Genomic DNA, 20085 nt, shown 5'->3' with positions numbered 1-20085 from the left:
AGGCACCTTCAGAAGAACCATACTTCTACTCTCCACCTTGGTAAGCAGTATGAGCGAATCTATACCTGGGAGCCCGCTGCCTCCAGTATGACCTCATTTATACCGTATCTTCACTGTGGAGAGCTCCTCTACACCCAGCGGGTGCACTCCCTCTGCTCCCATTGGGGGGGGGGGCCGGGGGGCGGGCGCGCCTACACCTGTGGTACCTGCTCTTTACCCATGGGGAATTCCTTGACATCCAAACTTTTCTAGGCCATGGGCAGCTCATCTATACCCTGGGTCAGATACCCTAGTTATCCTCTGTCCACGTTTTCTAACACCCTGATGGTTCTTAGAATAAATGTTCTAACTCAACGACAGCTCCTCCAGCCGCATAAACCACAACCTTAAATGCCTCCTAAACCAAGCCCATTACTTACTTCCCCTGCACCCCTTAAACCTGTGGCTCCCACTTATTTTCTTGGCTTTATTAATAAAATGACCTTCATCCAGGATAGAACCTCAGTTGGTCTCGGCCCCCCCCACCCCCGTACTGCCGGCACAAATACAAACAGCCAAGTAACTTGGAGTTACTCATTGCTTTTATTTGGGCTCTTAGGAGCTCCTTGTTACCTAAAGAAGTTCAGGCTCACTGGTATTCTTTCGTTTCGATCATTTCTTCAGGTCTTGCCCTTTACTTTGTCTTTCTCTCCTGTTGTCTGAGATGACTTCCTAATAAACAATATTCAGCAAACTGTGAACACTGGTTTTAACTCCGGGGCGGGGAATGGGAGGAAGGGTTGGCTTGGGATGACAAGAACCTCTATTTCTGAAATGCTGGGATTTTTTTTTAAAGCAATGAAAGTGTACTTGTTTATGATCAAAAGATTAGTAAATCAAGAACACTGTTGGTTCCCTTTTGTCTTCAGGACACATCCCAAGCATCATTTGGTACTCACCAACAATGGGCTCTCCCTCAGCACCTCTGACAGTGCTGGGTTTCCCCATTCCCAAACACGGCTCACTTTTCCCGCCTGCCAGGTCACAGAGCTTGCAGGTCCCCTCCCTCTGCATACTTTACGACCCCACTCCAGTACATCATCTCCATGGCCCCTTCCGTCTACTCTGCCTAGGTGTTCTCAGGGTTGGCTGCAAGACCGAAAAGCACTAAGGGCATTCTGGTCCCAAGTGGACTTGATACAAGGAATCAGATGCTGGGCTAGAGGAATGTGAGTCAGGGATGACACCGGAACCACTGGACTTAAGAACAGTCTGCTGAGGTTGTCATCCAGGCATCACCACGATCACTACTGCGTCTCATTACCCACAAAGCTGAAGACCCAGTGTTGGAAGGCTGGTCAAGTCACTAAAACTGGCCAGCATGTCTCCCTAACCCTTCTTACCAGCAGCCAGTAAAGCAGGAAGATGCCTCTACCTCGCTCTGCCTTCCAAACCGACCATTCAGAATCCTAGCGGCAAGGGAGTCTAGTGGTGTTCAGGTTTCTAGCCTCTGCAATGAAAGAAGGAATTAAAAGGATGTAGGATGGAAATTGATAGTACCCAACGGGGATACTGCTGCAAGAAGTAAGAGCAGTAGAGTAGCTGAGTGGTCAAAACTACAAGCCTCGACTACTGGGCCAAGCGGGTTTGGACTTCGTGTTAAAAGGTAACAGAAAAACACGAGGTCTGGAGGGAGAAGTGACACAATGAAAGTCCTGTTTCTGGAAAAAGTATTCCTAAAGATAAAGGGTTGGCCATGATGAAGCTACTGTAGTCCATCAGGGTCAAAGGCAATGTAAAAGCCTACTAGGGCATCAGAGGAGATAGGGTTGAGAAGGATCTGAGAAACATTAACATATATGTCTATGAATTGAGTTTTCAGGGTAGAACTTCAAATTGTCTTCAGAGTCTCACTCCCCTGAAATCCTCTAGTCTGTTTCAGTTCATAGAGACTATAAATTGCCCTAAAGTTATCTATGGGGAACCGACCATCAACACCGCTTTAAAAAAAAATTGTGGCAACAGTAATGTTTTAGGAAAATACATAGGAAACAAGGTGCTTCAATTTTCTCCTTTCCTCAACAGGTTTATTGCCTTTTAAGAAAATTTTTGTAAAATATAAATACAAAGGCAGAGAATTTACTTACAAAGTTAAAACACAGATTTCAAACATAAACACACAATTCAGAAAATTTTAGTTTTATGTACAATTTCAAGCAACCTCAACATATTATGTTAGTTTTCAGTATTTTACAGGGTACAGAAAAAAATAGCTCAAAGTCTTCTTTAAATAAGAGCATAAAATGTTTAAACATATAAACAATCCGGTTTGATGCGTGAAAACTAATTTCACAGCTTTTAAATTAGGATATAAAAGTTTCATACAATTAGTTGTTGTGTGTGGATATGGTTTGAATTTATATTAATTACACACTACTGGATCACATCCAATAGCATTGACCTGGCCTGAGCAGGTACTCTGTAAACAAAACATAAAGTTACAACGTCGCCAAGTGCCTTCCCCGAATTCAACCCCCCAAACCAGCCACACGGTTCTGACCACACTCTCAACAGTTATGGCCTCTGTCGTCGGAGCTTTGTACGAAATTAAGTCAAAGTGTGGAGCTCCTTTTCCTTATTTTTTTTTCTCCTTAAAAAAAGAAAAGAAACAATTGTTCCGAGTAAAAACAAACATATCCCAAAGCATGTGTGCATTGAAAAGTAAAGAAACATTATAACAACTTCATAAAAACTGACTTAAAAGTTTAAAAAGAAAAAACATGTTTCTAAGTCCTTCCGACTGGAGTCGTGTCTCTTATATAAAGAAGAGATATTTTCATATGTAATAGTGTCCTTTCTTTACAGAAATAGTCGTATTATGACACATATGCACAAGGATTAACACTATGGCACACTGTACATGGCGGGCCCCGGCGAGCTCACCAGTAGTCGTCTGAGTCCATGTCGCTGGGGTGGAGCCACTCCATGGATGAGCCCAGCAGAGTCTGAAGCTCGTTCGTGAACTCCACCAGATCTAAGAGCTCCTTACTTTCCGGATTAAAGGACTCCAGGTCTTTGGGGCAAGAGAATAAGAGACTTGCTGACACTTGCCGGTAGAACTCGGCCTCCGCGATGGTGACAATTTCTACATTTGGGAAATTGCAGCGGAATATGCGGGAGGACATTTTCAATTTCTTGAGCGTGTCTGACAGCAACAGCCAGTTCCGAGGCCTGCACCAGAGAAAGGACAGTGGTTTGAGTTTCCGGCAAAATGGGAAGGGCTCCCAACTACGAACTACCCGTCTCCTGGCGGTGAAAGGGCCCGTTACTTCCACTTTGATTACCCCACCCCACTTCTCACTGTCCTTAGAAGATCTACTTCTTTTTAAATTTTATTTATTTATTTATTTTTGGCTGCGTTGGGTCTGTTGCTGCGCACGCGCTTTCTCTAGTTGCGGCGAGCGGGCTTCTCACTGCGGTGGGTTCTCTTGTTACGGGCTCTAGGCGCACGGGCTTCAGTAGCTGTGGCTCGCGGGCTCTAGAGCGCAGGCTCAGTAGCTGTGGCGCACGGGCTTAGTTGCTCCGCGGCATGTGGGATCTTCCCGGACCAGGGCTCGAACCCGTGTCCCCTGCATTGGCAGGCGGATTCTTAACCACTGCGCCACCAGGGAAGCCCGGAAGATCTACTTCTAGGGGGGGAACTCTGGACTCGTGTGCATGTGTTAAGAGACCATCTAGGGCGGATCAGCCAACTTAGACCAAAGAAGGAGCAGTGTCCCTGGAACGAGCCTCGTTGCAGGCCACCCCGGTGCTGCCCTGGCTCTGGTCACAACTCAGGTCACCCCTCTCCAAGTAAGTGCACCCCGTTCTAGTCGCTGGGGAAAACCAGTCTGTATGCCAACCCAAGGGAGATGGCAAACGCCTCTTTGATCTCTCCTCCCCTCCGGCCCTCACTCGAGGTCACCTGGCTTTCCCTTCCTTTCCCACACCTCCAACCCGCCCCTCAATGCTTCCGGGAGTGAGGCTCTTTCGAGAAGGGAGGTGGTACAATCCTTCCTGGTACCCTGCCACGCCTTATGATCTCCATCCCGAATAGAATGTCACCACAAAGGCAGACACGTTCCCAGCCTCAGAGTCCAAGGAGGATGCTACTCCTTAGGCACCGGGGTCAACACACAGCAGAGCAAGGTCTCCTGACGTGTTCACTCCGAAGGGTTGGTCATGGGGCACGGCGGCCCGACCGTGGGGACAAGACTCGATCTAAGCAAATCTGAAGACACATAAGATCCCAGGTGCCACATATGGCTTTCTCTAATCTTATACGAGAAGAGGGTACGTCAGTATCGTCCCGTGGACCTCACGCGCCTTGGAAGGCCCCTACGGTAGCCGTTTGGGGAGGATCCCTTCCCCAAGAGTTTAGTGACTGAAACTGTGCGATTCCAGTCACTGACTCCCGTGTCCTTTGGGCCCTAGGGGTGTGTTCCAATGAAGACAGTTTGCTGGGGGGCCCTCCCACCCCCCACACTTTTCTGGAAAAGTTCTACTGCATTATGTGAGGTCAGTGGACACTTGGTGAGGAATTCACTCACCCCCCACCCATCCACCTTCATCTGCTGAAGGGGATTTCTAACTCCTGCCACCCCATAGAGCAGCTGGGCTGGCTCTCGACCACACGCTGGCCACGCTCACCCCTGAGCGACGGACACCTGGACGTTGTAACATGGCAAAAGGGGGCTTTCGGAAAATTCAAATTCGAATAGGTCACCATAGGCCTCGTCGCTGTCATCCTGGTCCTCCGGTCCTGGGGGGTTTGCTAAGACATCGTAACCACTTTCATCATCTGGTTCTAACCGGGAGGCAAACAAGAGAGAGGTCAGTAAGCTGGAGCAAGATTCCAGCTGTTCTCCAAAAAGGACCCTGGAAAAATTATTTCCCGAGTGAGCCCTGCTCACAGCACCACCACCCCCGCAAGCCCTCGCCCGCACCAGAGAGAAACGTTCGGTAGCTCGTGCACATCCCGCCCAAATGAAACGAACAAGGCTGCTCACCACACACAGAGCTGCCGTAGAACTCCCAAGAGCCACTGGGGTCATAGTCATCAGGAACCTGCAGGTCGTTTAAATAGTCTGGAGAGAGAGGGGGAGAGAGGGAGAGAGAGAGACAAGATAACGCCTGCTGGCAAGGGGCAAATGCTGCTGGAGCTCGGGAACATCTCACGCCGGGGATGGTGTCACCTCCCGACAAGTCCCACTGCACACGCCTCCAGGTACCTGACTGAAACCTACCCACGCGTCCACCCACCTCCCTGAGGGACTGCCCGCCTCACCGCCCCAGCCTGCCAAAGAAAAGCTAGCCTGGCTAGCTAAGAGTTTTCCAGCCCTCCCTTGCCAAACTCAAAGTATGTATCTCTTCTTTGACAGACTAACGTTAGGCCACTTTTCCCAGTAAAGTGTCACTTAGGGTAAACGGGGGGGTGGGGGTAGGGGGGAGCCAGGTGAAAGCCTGTGAAGTCACCGTCTAGATGCTTGAACAAGACCGTTTCTTGATCTCCGTCATACCTGTTAAGAACTTCTCCAGGAGTTCGCTGTGGGTCATTTTCATGATGGTTCTACCTGAGTACGTAGCCAGGGTGGGATCAGCACCATAGGAGAGGAGCAAGCGGACAATTTCGAGATGATCATTCTCGACAGCATCATGGAGAGGCCTAGGAGAGGTGCGGGGGGTTACACCTGTGCACGCGACGCGTGCTTCTAGCGACGCGTGCTTCTAGCGACGCAGGGCCAAATCGAGCGTGTGCGGCCAAGCCTTGTAGGCGCGCTATTTCACCGAGGAGGCGAGTGTACGGTCACTGCCATTCCACGTAGGGAACGGAGGCACTGTGGCTGGCCCGTGACTCTGTTAGTTCGACACATAACCCTTTACAGGACAGGTGAAGGGACTATCTCAGGCCTAATTCTTAAATGCAAATCTCTCTTAATGCACGGCCCGAGGAGGAACTCAGGCCACGATGAAAACGTTTCCAATGAACTTAAATAGTGACAGACTATAAGAAGATAACTTACGGCGGGGTGGGGGGAAGAATCCCAGCATCATGGAAGCCAATACGACAAGCAATCGTTATACCGTTACAAACAAAACCAAAAAGAAGTGCAGTTTGTAAAAGAAACTAGGGGCAAAGCGGAACCTCTCCTGAAACCAACTTGGAGATGAGTGATCAACCCTCACGCCCAGAAGCAGTCGACAGGCAGGGCGAGTTCTCAGGAGGGTACAGAGTCCTCCTGCCTGTGTCCGCTGGGGTCAGGAGCGCTGTCCGCAGTGCCATCCAGAAAGAATGCTATTTGGAAACCACGAACCACCAAAATACCTTTCGGTTTTGCTAATTTTATGACTGTCAGGAAAGCGCCAGTGCCCTGCCTCGTGGTAGCATCCCAGGCACAACCAGGAAGATGCTTGGGCTGACTCAGACCTGGGCCTCTGGCCAATAAACCGAGGTCAAGGACAGAGTGGGGGCCAGGCCCGGGGATGCGGGTGGACACGGCAGGTCCTATCAAGCCAGTCGCCATCGGACCTGTCTGTGCTCCTGGCACTTTCAACTCACATATATTTTAAATATTGTGATTCAACAGACGCTGGTGGAGAGTCCAGGGTCTTAAAAGAGAACACCCCTGATTACTCAGGCAGGCCCAACATTTTCAGGGACTTTCTGCCCCTGAAATAATAGCGTCACAGAGTTTTAAAGTTCTATGGAGGTTTGCCAGAAAGATCTGTCCGATTCCATTCTAGAGGTCTCCGCCATCGGTGTGCCCACGTGGCACGCACTCTCCGTCTTCCCTTCTGGGCTTCCCCGCACACCCTGAGAACCACTGCCTATGCCCCAGCAGGGCCAGGCCAAGAGGAAGACCGCCACTGACCTGGTTCCATCCTGGGCACTGCAGTTGACATCGGCGCCATATTCGAGGAGGTGTCGTACAATGTTGAGCCAACCCCTTGCACAAGCCTCGTGCAGGGCGCAGTAACCCGCGTTGTCGCGGTGGTTCACATCACAAATCTTGTTCTCCAGGCAGTACAAGACCACTTCCTACGGGGAGAGGAGAGGAGATACCATCAGACCACCATACAGTGAACCCTGCAAGGGTGACCTCTCCATAGCCTGGCGGTGCCCACTTTCAAAGGCATACATCCGTGGGTCCAAAAGCCCACCATGGCGCGGGCAGGCGGCAGGCATCTTGGGGCGGGGCAAGAGTGCGTGCGAAGGGCTTGGAGATGCAGACAGTGTTGTCTAAGGCTCTGCTGCACCAGTGGCCTGGCCACGGGCAAGTTACCCGTGAACTTCTCCAAGCGTCCATAGGGCTGCTGAGAGGACGCATTCGGATAGCGTTGAAAGCCCTCAGCCCAGGGGCCGACGTGACCAGTACAGAGGTGTCACGGCTGCTAACATCTTAGATGACACATTGCCGAGCACAGACCATCCTCACTTGATGGGCCCGTTCAGTCGGTGGTAGTGGATGATAACACAAGTTCAGATAGAAGTATGGCTGACCAATGCTTAAAGAGAGCTTAAGTCAGCCAGAGAACGTTCCCCAGCTTAGAGAAGGAGGGACACCCAGGTCAGCTACATCCTCGCGCCCCCTGTTAAGACCCCAAATCAGAACCTGGGCCTCAGACGCTCTTGTTCGTATGTTAAGTAGAGTTAAAGAGAAGCTCTCTCTCTCCATCCTCGAGGAATGACACAAAATGCTTCCAATAAGCCCACCCTGCATTTTGCCTCACTCCAGCCTCTCGGGGCAGAATCAGTCTAATATTTTCATATTTACTCAAGTTAATGACAGGAGCCTGATATACCACATGCTGCAATCTCCACATTTTAAGAATCAAATAAAACGTTCACCCTCCCCCGCTCCGAAGGTGTCCTGTGTCAACGCTGTGCGTTAGAATCACTGTTATTAATCTTATTTCTTTGGCTTGTTAAAATATTAATATGGGCCACTCCCAGTAAGCAGAGCAGTAATTTATTCAATGTTTTATCACCTTAAGAAAGTTTTCAAACACGTCAAAAGCATGTGCCACCAGAAAATACGTTATACTGTTTATACTGGTTAAGTCATGCCCAGCAGAGAGCTATCAGGTTCTGAGAGCTGGGAGTAGGCAGCACTTGCATGTGGCCCAACACATGGTCTGCTGGGTAAGGGGGGATGGGATGGGGTCAGAGCAGGCCTCCTTGTGACATCTCTCAGGTAACTTATCTGTTAAACCTAAAACGGGGGTCATTCTAGCCGCCCGTAAGTGCGAGATGGGTTCTGTGAAACCTTTTATGCCCTTTGGAGGACACGCCAATCAAAGGTGGCCACTCACTTGGGAGCGAACCAGAACGTTCCATTTGCTCACCACGTGAACCTAATGGGGCATGCTGGTAAACCTGGCCGTCGGTGCCCTGTTACTTCAGGTCACTGCGGCAGCTCCCTTCCAAAACAAGAGGAGGAAGAGAAAAGGCACGCCCACGAATGCGTTTCTCCGCTCAGATCCCAACCTGCCATAAAGCCCACAATCCTCTGGGCTCCCAGGCCACCTGCCCCGAGCCCTGGTATCCAGGATACCGCATGAAGCTGCTGCTCTTTCAGCAGGCCCTCACTAGCCAGACTTGAGTGGACGGCTGCAAGCTAATGAGTTGTGTGCCCCAGCCAGGGGGAGGCCCTGTCACGTGGCTCTGGGATCAGGTCTGAACGCCACCAACTGCTGTGCACAGATCAATTTACTCAACCCTGGGTTTATCTGCTGTGACAATCATGGCCTTCACCTGGAAACCTTCGTCACTACTAGGGCCGATTCAAGGGTACCTAGAAACGAAAGGCCGTCCAAGCTGATGTTAGGTAAGTCAACTCTCTTCTCCTCCTGGAGGATGGCAGCAAAGGCAGCAGTAGCCCCACGGCCAGGTCAGACTTTTTGCCACGGGCTGTCCTAACTCAACCACGTTGATACCACGTCTTCTGTCATCCACAGGAACCCAGGAGATGTCAGGAAAGGAAGGTAGTACTACCCTCCTCATTCAACACTTGGAAACTGAGGCCCAGAGATATTAAACCCCAAGTTCAGTTAACGTGAAGTACTAGACCTATAACTCAGGTCTTTGGTACCTGGTCAGCTGGGAAGATTCAAAAGGTCCAAGAGGGCCCCAGTTAGAGGGATGCAATCCAGCTGTGACGAGCATCCCACAGGCCTTCTCCGTTGGGGCTCAAGTGGGCTGACTACACTCTCCTCGCTAGGAGGGTGATGGCCTCTAAATGGATGGCAACCGTCGTCACCAACAGTTTCCCTAACTGAAAGGTGAAGAGGCGGGGCGAGTCTGTCTACGCAACACATTTCTTGGTTTATTTTCTCCGCTAGAAATAAACGGGAGCGTTTGAAGGGCAGCCCACCCATTCCCAAGCAAAATCAAACTGCTTTTGTTGGACAACTGTCTGTTAAGCGGCTATAAGCCGAATGCCATTACCCGCAAAATGTAACCATAAAGGCCATAAACCCGACGTTGTTAATTAATTAAATGCCTCATTAACTTTTTAAAAAACATGATTTATTCAATTCATAGAAAATTTAACCATCACCGCTAAAGGCACAAGCACGTGGTCGCACGCTGGCGTTTAGCCTTTTTCCCGGGAGGGAAAGGTTTGAGGTCTTCAGCCACGCAAGTGATCTATTTAACGCGGATCTGAAGCCAGAGTGTGTTTCTAGACTTCCAGAGCCAGATTATCACGACATAAAGCTCAGACAGCCTTTATACTGCACATGGTATCTTTGGCTAAGCAGAAGAAAACAACCAAGAATGCTGAAGACAAAACTTCAGGAAAACCCTCCCAAACCACACCCTTATCTGGTTAAGCAAACTGTCCTTCAATTTTAAAAGGTTTAAGGTGCCCCATCTCCCAACTGGGCCATCATCCCAACATTTAAAATTCTGCCCAGAGAAATCCCAGAAAGTTGGATTCAAAGTTGAAAGCGTTCATCTACTTGTCACAATGTCCAGCATCAAAACTGGTGATCTGTGTAATCTACATACTGAAATTTACATTTGAAGAAAAAAAACAAATCCGACCATAAACATTCCCAAGGCTTCCCGTGCAATCAAAGGCCAGGTAGCCTGAAAAAGTATGGATCTAGTGCCCCTTGGTCCAGGCCTCAGACCCACCAAACCGAAATGGAAACTGTCTTAGAGGACCAACCAGGGTCTTTTGAGGTCTCTGGTCCCAAAGGGAGACTGCTGGAAATGATGCCAAGTTCACAGGTGGGGCTAGGAGCCCCGCCCTCCACGGCGGGTGCAGGAGCACCCCGCCCCCCCCATCTCCAGCATTTGCTGGAAGCGGGAATCTATTTTCTCAACCTAACCCAAAAGTTGGGGTTAGGGGGCTCCCCCCCACCTCCAGCGTTTGCTGGAAGCAAGGAGTCTATTTTCTCAACCACGGGGGCTCTAGCTCAGCACTCTGCAACGTCTGCTCTGTCCTCCTAGGCGCTGCTGCTCTCAGCTCTTGGGAAACCAACTGCGCGCTCCTTGGACTTCACCTGCAAGTAACTGCGCTAGCTACCAGAAAGCGCTCTCTAGCTAGTGGCGAGGTCTCCAAGAGACGTGTACATATAAACAACAGCACATTCAACCAACAACAAAAAAACACCCCCAAACTAAGCATAGCCCTAGAGCTTCCAACTTCCCGCCCACAGTCATGCCTTAGGGCCAAGGCAGGCTCACCTCGAAGGGCTCACGGCACTATGGACGGTGGCGGGGGGCGGGGGGCGACGGGGGACAGGGGCACAGAGCTGGCTGAGGGTGTGGGCGCCAGGGCTCCGGGCCAGCCTGGGTCCTGCCACCCCAGTGCTCGTCCACACCTCCACCCTCGGCCTGCTGAGCCGCATTTTACTGTCACCATTCAACTCCCAGAGGGCTGATGCCAGCACAAAAAAATGCCTTTGCCCTGTGGGCTATTACATCACAATTTCTACTGACAAGTATGGTGGGGGAACTGCACAGGGCAGAGGGAGTCATCTGTCTCACAGAGGTTTTGAACTGTAAGAAGGGCAACTCCAATGTGAGCCAGTCTTGGCGAGAAGTGTGGTGGGGAGTGGTGGGCTAGTCCTCGTTACTCCCACGTGAAGATGTTAAAAGGGTGAAAGGAGTCACTACAGATCACACGGGCTTAGAAAGACATCAGCTATCTTTCTGTCTATGTTGCTCTAGCAATAGAGACTATCGCTGTCACCAGCCGTGCTGGGTTGGGATACAGCGGTGTGGACAGGGAGTTCTGCGCAAGGCTCAACCCCCCCCCCCCCCCCGCCCATCAGCCCTCGGCTCCTGTGCCCTCTCAGAAAGAGACTGCTCAGGTCTGCCCCACTCCCACCCCTACTCTGCACAGACACTTCCCACCCGCTACCCCACAGGGGCATCACCCCGCCCCAAACAGCACAAGTAACCCAACAGAGCTAATACCTACTCTCTCTCTTGCTACTCAGGATCCAAAAGGGCTCATTAAAATTCCCCTGGTCGCCAAGCCCTGGGTTAGGTCAGATTTTATATCAGAGATAAGTGAGCCGGACTGGCCGAAGCAGCCTACCTGCCTGAACGTGAACGGAACATCAGAGAGGCCTGCCTTTCTTTTCGCACCACGACTGAACAAGCCACCGAAGAGCCGGCAGTGTGAGCGGGGGTGGGGGGGGCAACACAAACGTTCCGCTGGAACGCCCAGCCCAGCCCGCCACGTGGCTCTGAGACCCGCCCCCCATCCCCAGCCAGTGCGTCTCCCACCCAAGGAGCAGCAGCCGGCGGATCCTGAATCCGGGGCACCCACAAGGATGCTCACCTCGTAGCCAAGCCGGGCGGCCCGCTGTAGGAGGGTCTCGCCCGCGTTCTTATTGACAATAAGTCTCCGCGCTTCCGGTGGCATTGGGCGGGACTGGGTGGTCTCTGGAGGGGAGCTCGAGCATGTCAGCTGCGAGGCCTGGGAACCTGGTAGCAATTGCTGCAAACGGTCCAAGGGCTTCTGGTCCTGCTTGGCCGGCGAAAGATCATAGTCGGAACTGGGCTCAGGCCGCTTTCGAAATCTCCGGACGGTCACCTATCACGAAACCACGCAGCACACACATTTCAGGCTGTCCTTCCACCACCCGCCTGGTTCCCCTCCTCCCTGAGTTACAAACCTGAGTGGAGGAAAGCACTTTTCCTCCTCTCTGTCTCGGGGAGGCGGGGTGGGAGGAAGGGGTTGCATTTTTACTAGCTGGAAACTTCACCACCACCCAGGAGACAGGTCCCCTAGGAAGGGGCAGTGACGTTCTGGGGGGAGGGGTTCGGGAAAAGGAAAGCTTTGTCCCCAGAAGCAGAGAAGTAGGCAGGCGGGATGTGCTCGCACAGGCCCGAGGGGCGGGGGAGAGCCAGGGGGCAAGAGGTACCTTGCCATCGGCATTGTCCACGTAGTAGTCCCCTGGCAGTGGCAAGCCCCGCCTGGGCTCCTGAGGGATCAAATGCTTGGTTTTGCACAGTCGCTTCCCAGATGGTTTCTCGCTGTTGTCGGTGTATTTCTGCAGCAGGGACGTAGCCTGGCAATCCTCTTCTACGTCCATGCACACCACATCTGTCTTCTGGCTTTCTTTAACTTGGTCATGTTTGGTAGGCAGTCCTGAGGCTGGCATGCAGCTTGGCTGAGTCTGCTTTCGGCCGCTTGCATTGGTGGATGAAAGGCCCTTCACGGGCGGAGAGCCGGAGAACACAGGCAAGGCTGAATCCACAGGGGGGGAGGGCGGGAGGCAGGGGGAGAAGAAGCGGGCGTTACACAGTTGTAGCCAGTGAGGAAAGAAAAGCCCATTGTTAGCACTGATCATTGGAGCGGCTTCAGTTTTTAAAGATACACCAATTATGTTTTCAAAGCATTAATATTTTAATTATCCCACATTCAACCGGCAAATAGGTTAACCCACGAAACGCCAAATGGCAAGTTGCTTCAAAGGGCCGCAAGAGAGGGCAGAAGCCAGCCCTTCGTGCGCTCCCGTCCCCACCCGTGGGGGGCCTGGGTGCTCGGGACAGGGCGACTGCGGACAGCCTGAGGCTGGAACGAGGACGCTGACAAGCGCCCGGGGTCACCCAAGACTTCCCTTCCTGCCCAGCCGCGGGCTGGGTGATGAGGAAGCCGAGCTCCCGCCTCGCTGTACACTCCATAAGGAAGCGTGCAGGCTGAAAGGACCTCATGAAGAAAACTCCCCGCTCGCCACACGCTACTCTTGTCAACTTGGATGGCGCTCAGGTCCCCTCCAGGGCCGTTTCCCACAGAGGGCGGGTGATCCACCCTCCAGGAGCACCCCCCCGCCCCGTGCGTACCTTGTTCATTGTCACTGCGTTTAACTGATTCCTCCAACCAGCTTCTGTTGCTTTTGGCCTCTGCCCTTTTCCTGCCAGGTTTCTCTTCGGAGATGCTATTGCCCTGGGGGGTGACCGCAGGCTGAACCGCCTGGGTCACTTCCTTCCTGCCCTGCCGGCCAGGTTTGCTCTCTGCTGCCGACACCTGCTGCTCCCACCGTTCTCTAAGGTGCAGCAAGTGGCGTTGCTTTTTGGGATGGAGCCCTGTTAATTCAATGCACACCTTCAGGTTGGTCAGCTCACTATAATGTGGCTCTTCTAAGTGGTTAGAGGAACTGTTTGTCATTTCCCTCTCAGGCCAGTCATCTAATGGAGAAATAACTACAAATTAATGAAGAAGCCCCCCGGGGGGTGGGGGGGAACAAACTGTCTTACACATCACTAATAGGGGTGGGGGAGGGGTGGGGTGTGGTCACTGTGTTGGCTGGAACTTGTCACCAAGTCTCGGGAGGGGGCCTACTTGCCTTTGGCCATCTTTGGGCTCCAGCCCCGGCACCTGGCTTTGGGGGGGGTGGGGGTGGGGGTGGGGGTGGGGTGGGGGGGGTGGGGAGGTGTGAGTGGCTCCCCCCAGGGCTCCAGGGTGGGACTGGAACTTTCCACTGCTCCGCTCCAGGACTTCCGCTGGGTGCCCTGCGGGCCTGAAGCCAAACCGAGCTCACCTTTGGAGACCCGTCTCCGCTTGGCTTTCAGCAGAGAGTCCTCCGGGAGCTCTTCCACAGTGGTCTCGGTGTGGTTGCTGTCGCCAGAGACCTTGCACTTTCTGTCCAGCCGGAGGGTGGGGCTGCGTGGCACGTCCGGGGCCGCCTGGTCGGCGGGGGGCTCGCTGGCAGGCTCCGTGTCCATGAAGTACTTCTCCCCGGGAAGATCTCTGTCCTCTGGGGCTTCGAAGGGGTCGTGTTTGCTTCCAGCACTATACTCGCCTAGTGGAGGGGAGACAACCCGGAAAGGAGGGAACAAAGGTCACCAGGAGCAGGCAGGACCCCCATGCCCAAGGCAATCTGCTACCAACAGACCCTCCTTTGCAGGCCAGGGGCCTCACACGCAGGAAGCACAAAACCCTCAGAAAGACAACGTCCCAAAGGAAGGGCAGCTGAACACAACCAGCAAAGAAAGCAGAAAATGAGGCGTGTAGCCCACTCACGATTTCCCTTCCTCCGGTTCATAGCTGGAGCAGTAGTGAGTCAAGGAGAGGCGCCTAGATGACCCTTCTGTAGGCACATGAGGTAACTCCCTAACTGCCTAACTCTCCAAGGTGGCTTACTTTTCAACTGAGGGTGAGTGACCTCACAGTAAGAGCCAACCAATCCAGGGCAGAGCTACAAATTACTATGGAAACAGCTGCTGAGGTCATTATCTTCTAATAAACAGAAAAGGCTGATGTCATAAAGAGACCAAATGTCCCCCAAATGTCATCTACACAGGGATAGCACCAATGTTCACTTGGGTCAGCAGGGGCAAAGGTGAAGAAAGAGAGTAAGGAAAGAATGGTGGGAGGCTGGGAAGCTGGGGAGACCAAGGGAAGAGGGGCCTGGCAAAGCTAAGGGAAAGGTTTCCTGGTGCACACACAAGGGTCAGGGGCAATTTCAAAGAACTCAACCAGATTGCTACAAGTCCGTCTGTCCTCTTTCCACACCCGTGGGGGGAAAAGCATTTCACTGCCATCAAGGGGCTGCTCCTATTTCCTGTCCAGGAAGAAGGCCCTCGGTGACACTAGGCACACCCACAGGGACACCCGTCACCCCACCTGGCACTTCTCCACGCCTTCCTTCCCAGGCAACAAGCATCTAAGGACATTTCAAAGACAAGACTCCAACCCCCTTCATGGGAGGGGGGCGGGGGCTAAACTGCTCACACCCCAGCTCCGCCCCCTCTGCTCAACCTAGCATCCACTTGGGGCTTTTCCTCCAATCACCCCAGCCTAACATCGCTCCTCACTTTTGCTCTAGCCAAAGAAACAGTTTAACTGCTTTGCTAGTCACATTGTTTCTAACACACAAATAATTCCGTAACGATCACTGTGATGTTAATGAGTTCCCCGAAGATGAGCGAAGATGAGGCTGTCCGTCACCGGCCGGGGGTGGGGGTGGGTGTATGAGTTTGGTATTTCGTTAACACCTGAGCTAAGCTCCCACAGCCCCGTTTCCCTAGATGAAATCATGGACACACCCCTCACATGCTGCTAGCATTCCTCCTCCTCTCCCTAGACCACTTCAAGTATCACTCCCACTTCTGCCCAGCCGGCTAGTCCCCTGATCAGCCTCTCTTGGGGGCATTCCCAGCATTTAATGGCAGTCAGTTGTGGGAATGAACCTCACCCTGGCCTTGGCTAGCCTGACCTGTGCTCTCAACGGTGGAACCCACTTTTCTCCAAGGGTATCCCAGGGTGGGACAGATCCCCATCTACTCTTGCCAGAATGGTGGAATCACCCCAACCGCGAGGGTCTCCTGTCATGGCAGCAGGAGAAACCCCAAACTCCTGGCCTGTGCTTACGGGTGACGCAGCCCACGCTACCGCAGGCCCGGTGAAGAGGGTGCGCTGCAACTCGGCCCCCTTCACTTGTAAAGTGGGAATGTTACTGCTAGCCTCCTCCCAGGGGTGGGCTTCATAATCACGGGCTGGGCTCAGCACAGAGAAAGGCTGGAAAAATCCCTTTAACCAAAAGACACCAAGACCGCCAGACCAGCCTGAATTTCAGGCCTGAAATGTATGAAATTTTAAGAGGTGAGCCCTCCTGGTTACACCGTCGGACTTCTCTGGTCCAATCAGCCTTCCCTAAGAGCTCCGTGGGAGGGGATCCATGGAGGAAATGTAAGGGCTACCTTAAGAACCCCCCAGGTCCAATTTTAAAGTTTCTTTTTCCAAACTAGGTCCATCCACCCTTCCCCCAACCCCAGAGCCTTTTAGGGCAAAGATCTCAATTCCCCTCAGCTAAGGCCCCCCAAGACCTTACGCTAGTGTGACCTTACCCAGGCCAGTAATAACCCTGAAGAACACCCACCCCGACTGCCCAAGATACCCATGGCCACCAGCTATGGGGGAGAGGCTCCGTGTCACTTGGAGCTTCTCAATGACTGTTCTAACCACGACCCACAGGAGGATTACCCTTGAGGGCAAAGGAGATGGGGAGATAAACAGATACACGGGGATCCTAACCATCAGGCTTTGCCATCATTGCTACTTTTGGCCCTTCTAAAAGCGGGAAGCCATGTGCCCTTGGTCACCCAGTCTAAGCAAGATGTGAACGTGGCTGTATTGTTTGAGGTTTAATGCTTGCTCCCTGCAGCATGGTCATATGACTCACAGCACATATATCCCAAATTCATTATGGTTGTACCATAGCATCACCTCACAGAAGCATCACCATAGCAACATTTACAAGTCACCGTGGCAACAGAGCACCCTCACCACTGTTGAGCCATGCCCAGTGAGGCCTAAACAAGGTGAGACGGTTCTGAGTTGTTGGAAGGCTCCCCAGGATTAAAATCCCCTTCTCTGTAGCTTAACTATAGCACCTCCAGTAAGGGCTAACCTTGTTAAAACTTACACCCTCTACAGAAGGAGTGCAGGGGATCTCTGTTCCAAAGTAGTTTACAAACGTGCAGGTGCTCAGCTGCAAGAGAAGTTCCCTGAGCAAAGAAGTTTCATGAAGCCCCTTGACCGAGGCTTCCTCCAGCTCCTGGCCAGGCATTGCCACTGAGCAGGTCCTAGGCCTGTCCCAGCCAAGTGGTTGGCAAGGGAGATGGTTACTCCAAGTTTGAGAAGGAAGGGACCAATGCCTCCTTGCCCCGCCCCATCCTCAAATGCCACTGAGGGTTCCTAGTAATGAACTTCCAAGCCTGAGGAACCTCCAAGCTCATTTGGTGAACTTCCAAAATAAAACTTTAACTCAGCCACCCATGTGATCACAAAGAATAAATGAATATCTCAGCCACTGTGTTTTCAAGCTAATTCATTTTTTAAACAAGCCCCTAGCAACAAGATGCACCCACACCGGGACAACCAGGGCCGCGCAGACAGCACCCACCATCTTAGAAGCTCCTGGTCCCTCCATGGATAGGGGCTGCCTCAGAAGGGGGAAGGCATCTTGAAGGCGTCCTGGACCCTCTTTGTGACCCCTGCCCGCCCCAACTGCCCGCCCCAGCTCCCATGTGCTCACAGCTCGGCTCTCGGCCACACCGACGCCCATGAGAAGGACCTGAGTCCATATCAGCTCAAGACGTGATGGCCCAAGAACAAGAAGGCCCATTTATTTCCGGCTGAATGGAATGAACACCTGCTGTGCACCTTGGATGCGGAGGCGGCAGTAAGAACAATGGCTCCTTCAGGTGACCTTTCTTGACCAACTATTTACAAACCCCAAGTCTCTACAAGACAGAGGGTGGATGGTGAATCCACCTCCGTTGCCCCAATCTTTCAAACGGAGCCCCTCACCTTCCCCAACCCTTCTCCTGCCCTCCCATGGTGGAGATTCATGGCTCACTGGGCCATGTCCCGGGTGCTGCAGGAAGAGACCCGTCGGTCGGTCTGAGACTGGAGGCGGGCAGTGGGGGGAGGGGGCTTTCGGAATCATCTGGGGCTCAGGCCCTGCTCCCCATCGGCCACACTGAGTTCTTGTCTCCACGCTCAGCAGGAAGGAAAGACTGGGAAGGACACACACAAGCTTCTCTGGGAAGAAGGGGGGGGTGAGGCCATTGAGACATGAAGGGCAGCGGCCACCCTGGGTTTGGCCACGTTGCTGGAGAAAAGGGCAAGAAGACTCGGGGCCGGTTAACTTCCCGCTCCCTTCCTCCAGCCTCCCTCACCATCCACCCAGAACAGGCAGATCCCCTCCTCAGAAAAGTGCATCCCCGTGAACTTGGCCTTTGCCCACCTTTATCAGATCTCTCTGAGAAACTTCCCCGAGAGCTGAGTTATGAGGCCACTCAGGAGGGTAAGGGCTGCGTGTCAGCTGTGAGCACAGGCAAGGAGGGAGGCTTTCTTGCTGCTTTACTCCAGTGGCCTGGACCCTCCGTCTTTCATTCCAATCCCGAGGGGGAGGAGCTCGGAATCGTCTACTCCAGGCACATCAAGAGCCCCATCACTCGGGTAAGGCCGCCACTGACTAGCCACAGAAATCCCCTTCTACGGGAGCCACGCAGGACAAACCGGTCCCGGTGTGGCTTACCCAGAACCCCGGCCACAGGCCTTTGCCTGACCCCAAAGATGAGCTGAGGGAGGGCAGTGCTCCAAGCAGCAGAGAGAAGCACACGCTGTTGCTGACCACAATTTTCCCGAACTGCATCAGGCACCCAGGACCTAAGCGTGTGCGGGAACGCCGACCCTACGACTGGGTCCAAGGGCCTGGACCTCCCAAACGTGCCCACCACCCCCGACTGTCCTGTCTCGGGGGGATTTCACGCCCACCCTGTCCTCGACGTTCACCTAGATGCCCTCATTCACCATCACCGGTGAGGTTTCTGGGGTCCGGAGCGGGCCGCAGGCCACAAGCACGCACACTGAAGAAAGCGGGAGGAAGACCTCCACTTGCTGCCAACAACATCTCATTAGCCCAGGAAGTCTCGAGGGCAAAGCCCGAAGTCATCCCCAGTGGGGAAGCAGCTGTTGGGAGCGCAGCGTGTGACTCGAGGCAGACGCTAGCTTTCTCTCCAGCTTTGCCTCCAAAACATAATACACCCCCCCCGTCTGGTAGGAAGAACGCCCTCGTTTATCCCACGCCCTTGGAGCGCGTTGTCAACTCCTAATGACTGCAAACAAGCCTGCCATAGAAAATAATTATGCTCATCTTGCTGGTGCCTTTATCAGCCCTCATCTCACTTTAACGAAACCTCTGCCTTTGGAGGGAGAATCCGAGTACTCTCCACTCCCTCCCATAGGAGACTGTCACTCTGGAGGGTCTGGCTCTGGCTGCAAGTGTCATGCCACTGCTACCAAAAACCCGCATCCGTACCTGCTACAAAACGGGACACATACCTGCTACGCTGGAGGTCTTGCACTGCCATTCCTCTGCTCTACCGTAGTAGGCTATTACTAACTACAGGACTAGCGTTTCTCCGGAAAAAGGAGATGCGTGCCAGGAAACATTTCATAGGTGCTTCACTCCTGGATGCCGCAGCGCTCCAAAGGACAAGCAGCCTTGCAATCCACAGCTGGGAAGGATGGCCAGAGCAGCCCGTTCTCCGAACAGCCACCACCCAGATGCTGGGCCATCGGAAGTGTATTGTTTCCTCTCGCCTCCCTCAGCACTGGGAGCGGAACCGCCCCGTTCCCACCGACGTGGTACCACACGCGAGCCGCCTGGGTTCACTTACATCTCTCACTGTCGTTCTGGTCGGCAATGGCCTCCTCCAGGGCGACCGACTTTGGCTTTTTGTCCTGACTTCCTTTCAGCCTTTCCCAGTCAGCGGGGCTGAATTTGCACACCTCGGAGTCTTTGGTCGTGGGGTGGCCACCTTCTCGCTCTTTCATCTCCAACTCTGAGAAGCGCATCATTGCACGCTAGAAAGAGAACGGAGATGGAAAAAAGACACACCTTACCACCAAAGCTACTTCACTGCCCTTACCTTAAAGGAAAGTATCTTCAAAGAAAAGTTTGCCCAAAACCAACCACAATTTATGATACAACTGAGATATTTTAAAATTTAACGATCAAAATGTAAGAGTGTCTATATGTAACTAGTCACACACTCTTTATTCATAAAGCCATATGTATGTAGAGATA

At 52.8% G+C, this 20085-nt stretch overlaps 1 protein-coding gene across 17 annotated transcripts in view; it reads right to left on the bottom strand.

Moving 5' to 3' along the window:
• Window positions 1–521: 521 nt before the first annotated feature.
• The window catches only part of BCOR (BCL6 corepressor), an 86754-nt gene continuing 67190 nt past the window's right edge, over window positions 522–20085 (bottom strand). For 7 of the 17 annotated variants that reach the window (XM_089904623.1, XM_089904621.1, XM_089904629.1 and 4 more), the window contains 10 exons: window positions 19676–19862; window positions 14026–14286; window positions 13328–13687; window positions 12406–12731; window positions 11820–12074; window positions 6891–7057; window positions 5538–5683; window positions 5028–5105; window positions 4669–4825; window positions 2040–3210 (listed from right to left, as the gene is read on the bottom strand). In XM_089904623.1, coding sequence (XP_089760749.1) covers window positions 2919–3210; window positions 4669–4825; window positions 5028–5105; window positions 5538–5683; window positions 6891–7057; window positions 11820–12074; window positions 12406–12731; window positions 13328–13687; window positions 14026–14286; window positions 19676–19862 — 2229 coding nt within the window. In that variant the 3' untranslated portion in view covers window positions 2040–2918. Of the gene's footprint in view, window positions 1490–2039; window positions 3211–4664; window positions 4826–5027; window positions 5106–5537; window positions 5684–6890; window positions 7058–11819; window positions 12075–12405; window positions 12732–13327; window positions 13688–14025; window positions 14287–19675; window positions 19863–20085 lie in introns of those variants that run through there. The other 10 variants (XM_089904630.1, XM_089904631.1, XM_022556317.3 and 7 more) reach the window with 5 other exon arrangements.

The sequence above is a fragment of the Delphinapterus leucas genome, chromosome X, assembly GCF_059928025.1.
Source record: "Delphinapterus leucas isolate spDelLeu-1000000601 "Yukka" chromosome X, BTC_Dleu_Yukka2, whole genome shotgun sequence".
Taxonomy (NCBI): Eukaryota; Metazoa; Chordata; class Mammalia; order Artiodactyla; family Monodontidae; genus Delphinapterus; species Delphinapterus leucas.
Note: the sequence above shows the minus strand (reverse complement) of the source record. Positions and strands in the feature narration are given on the sequence as shown.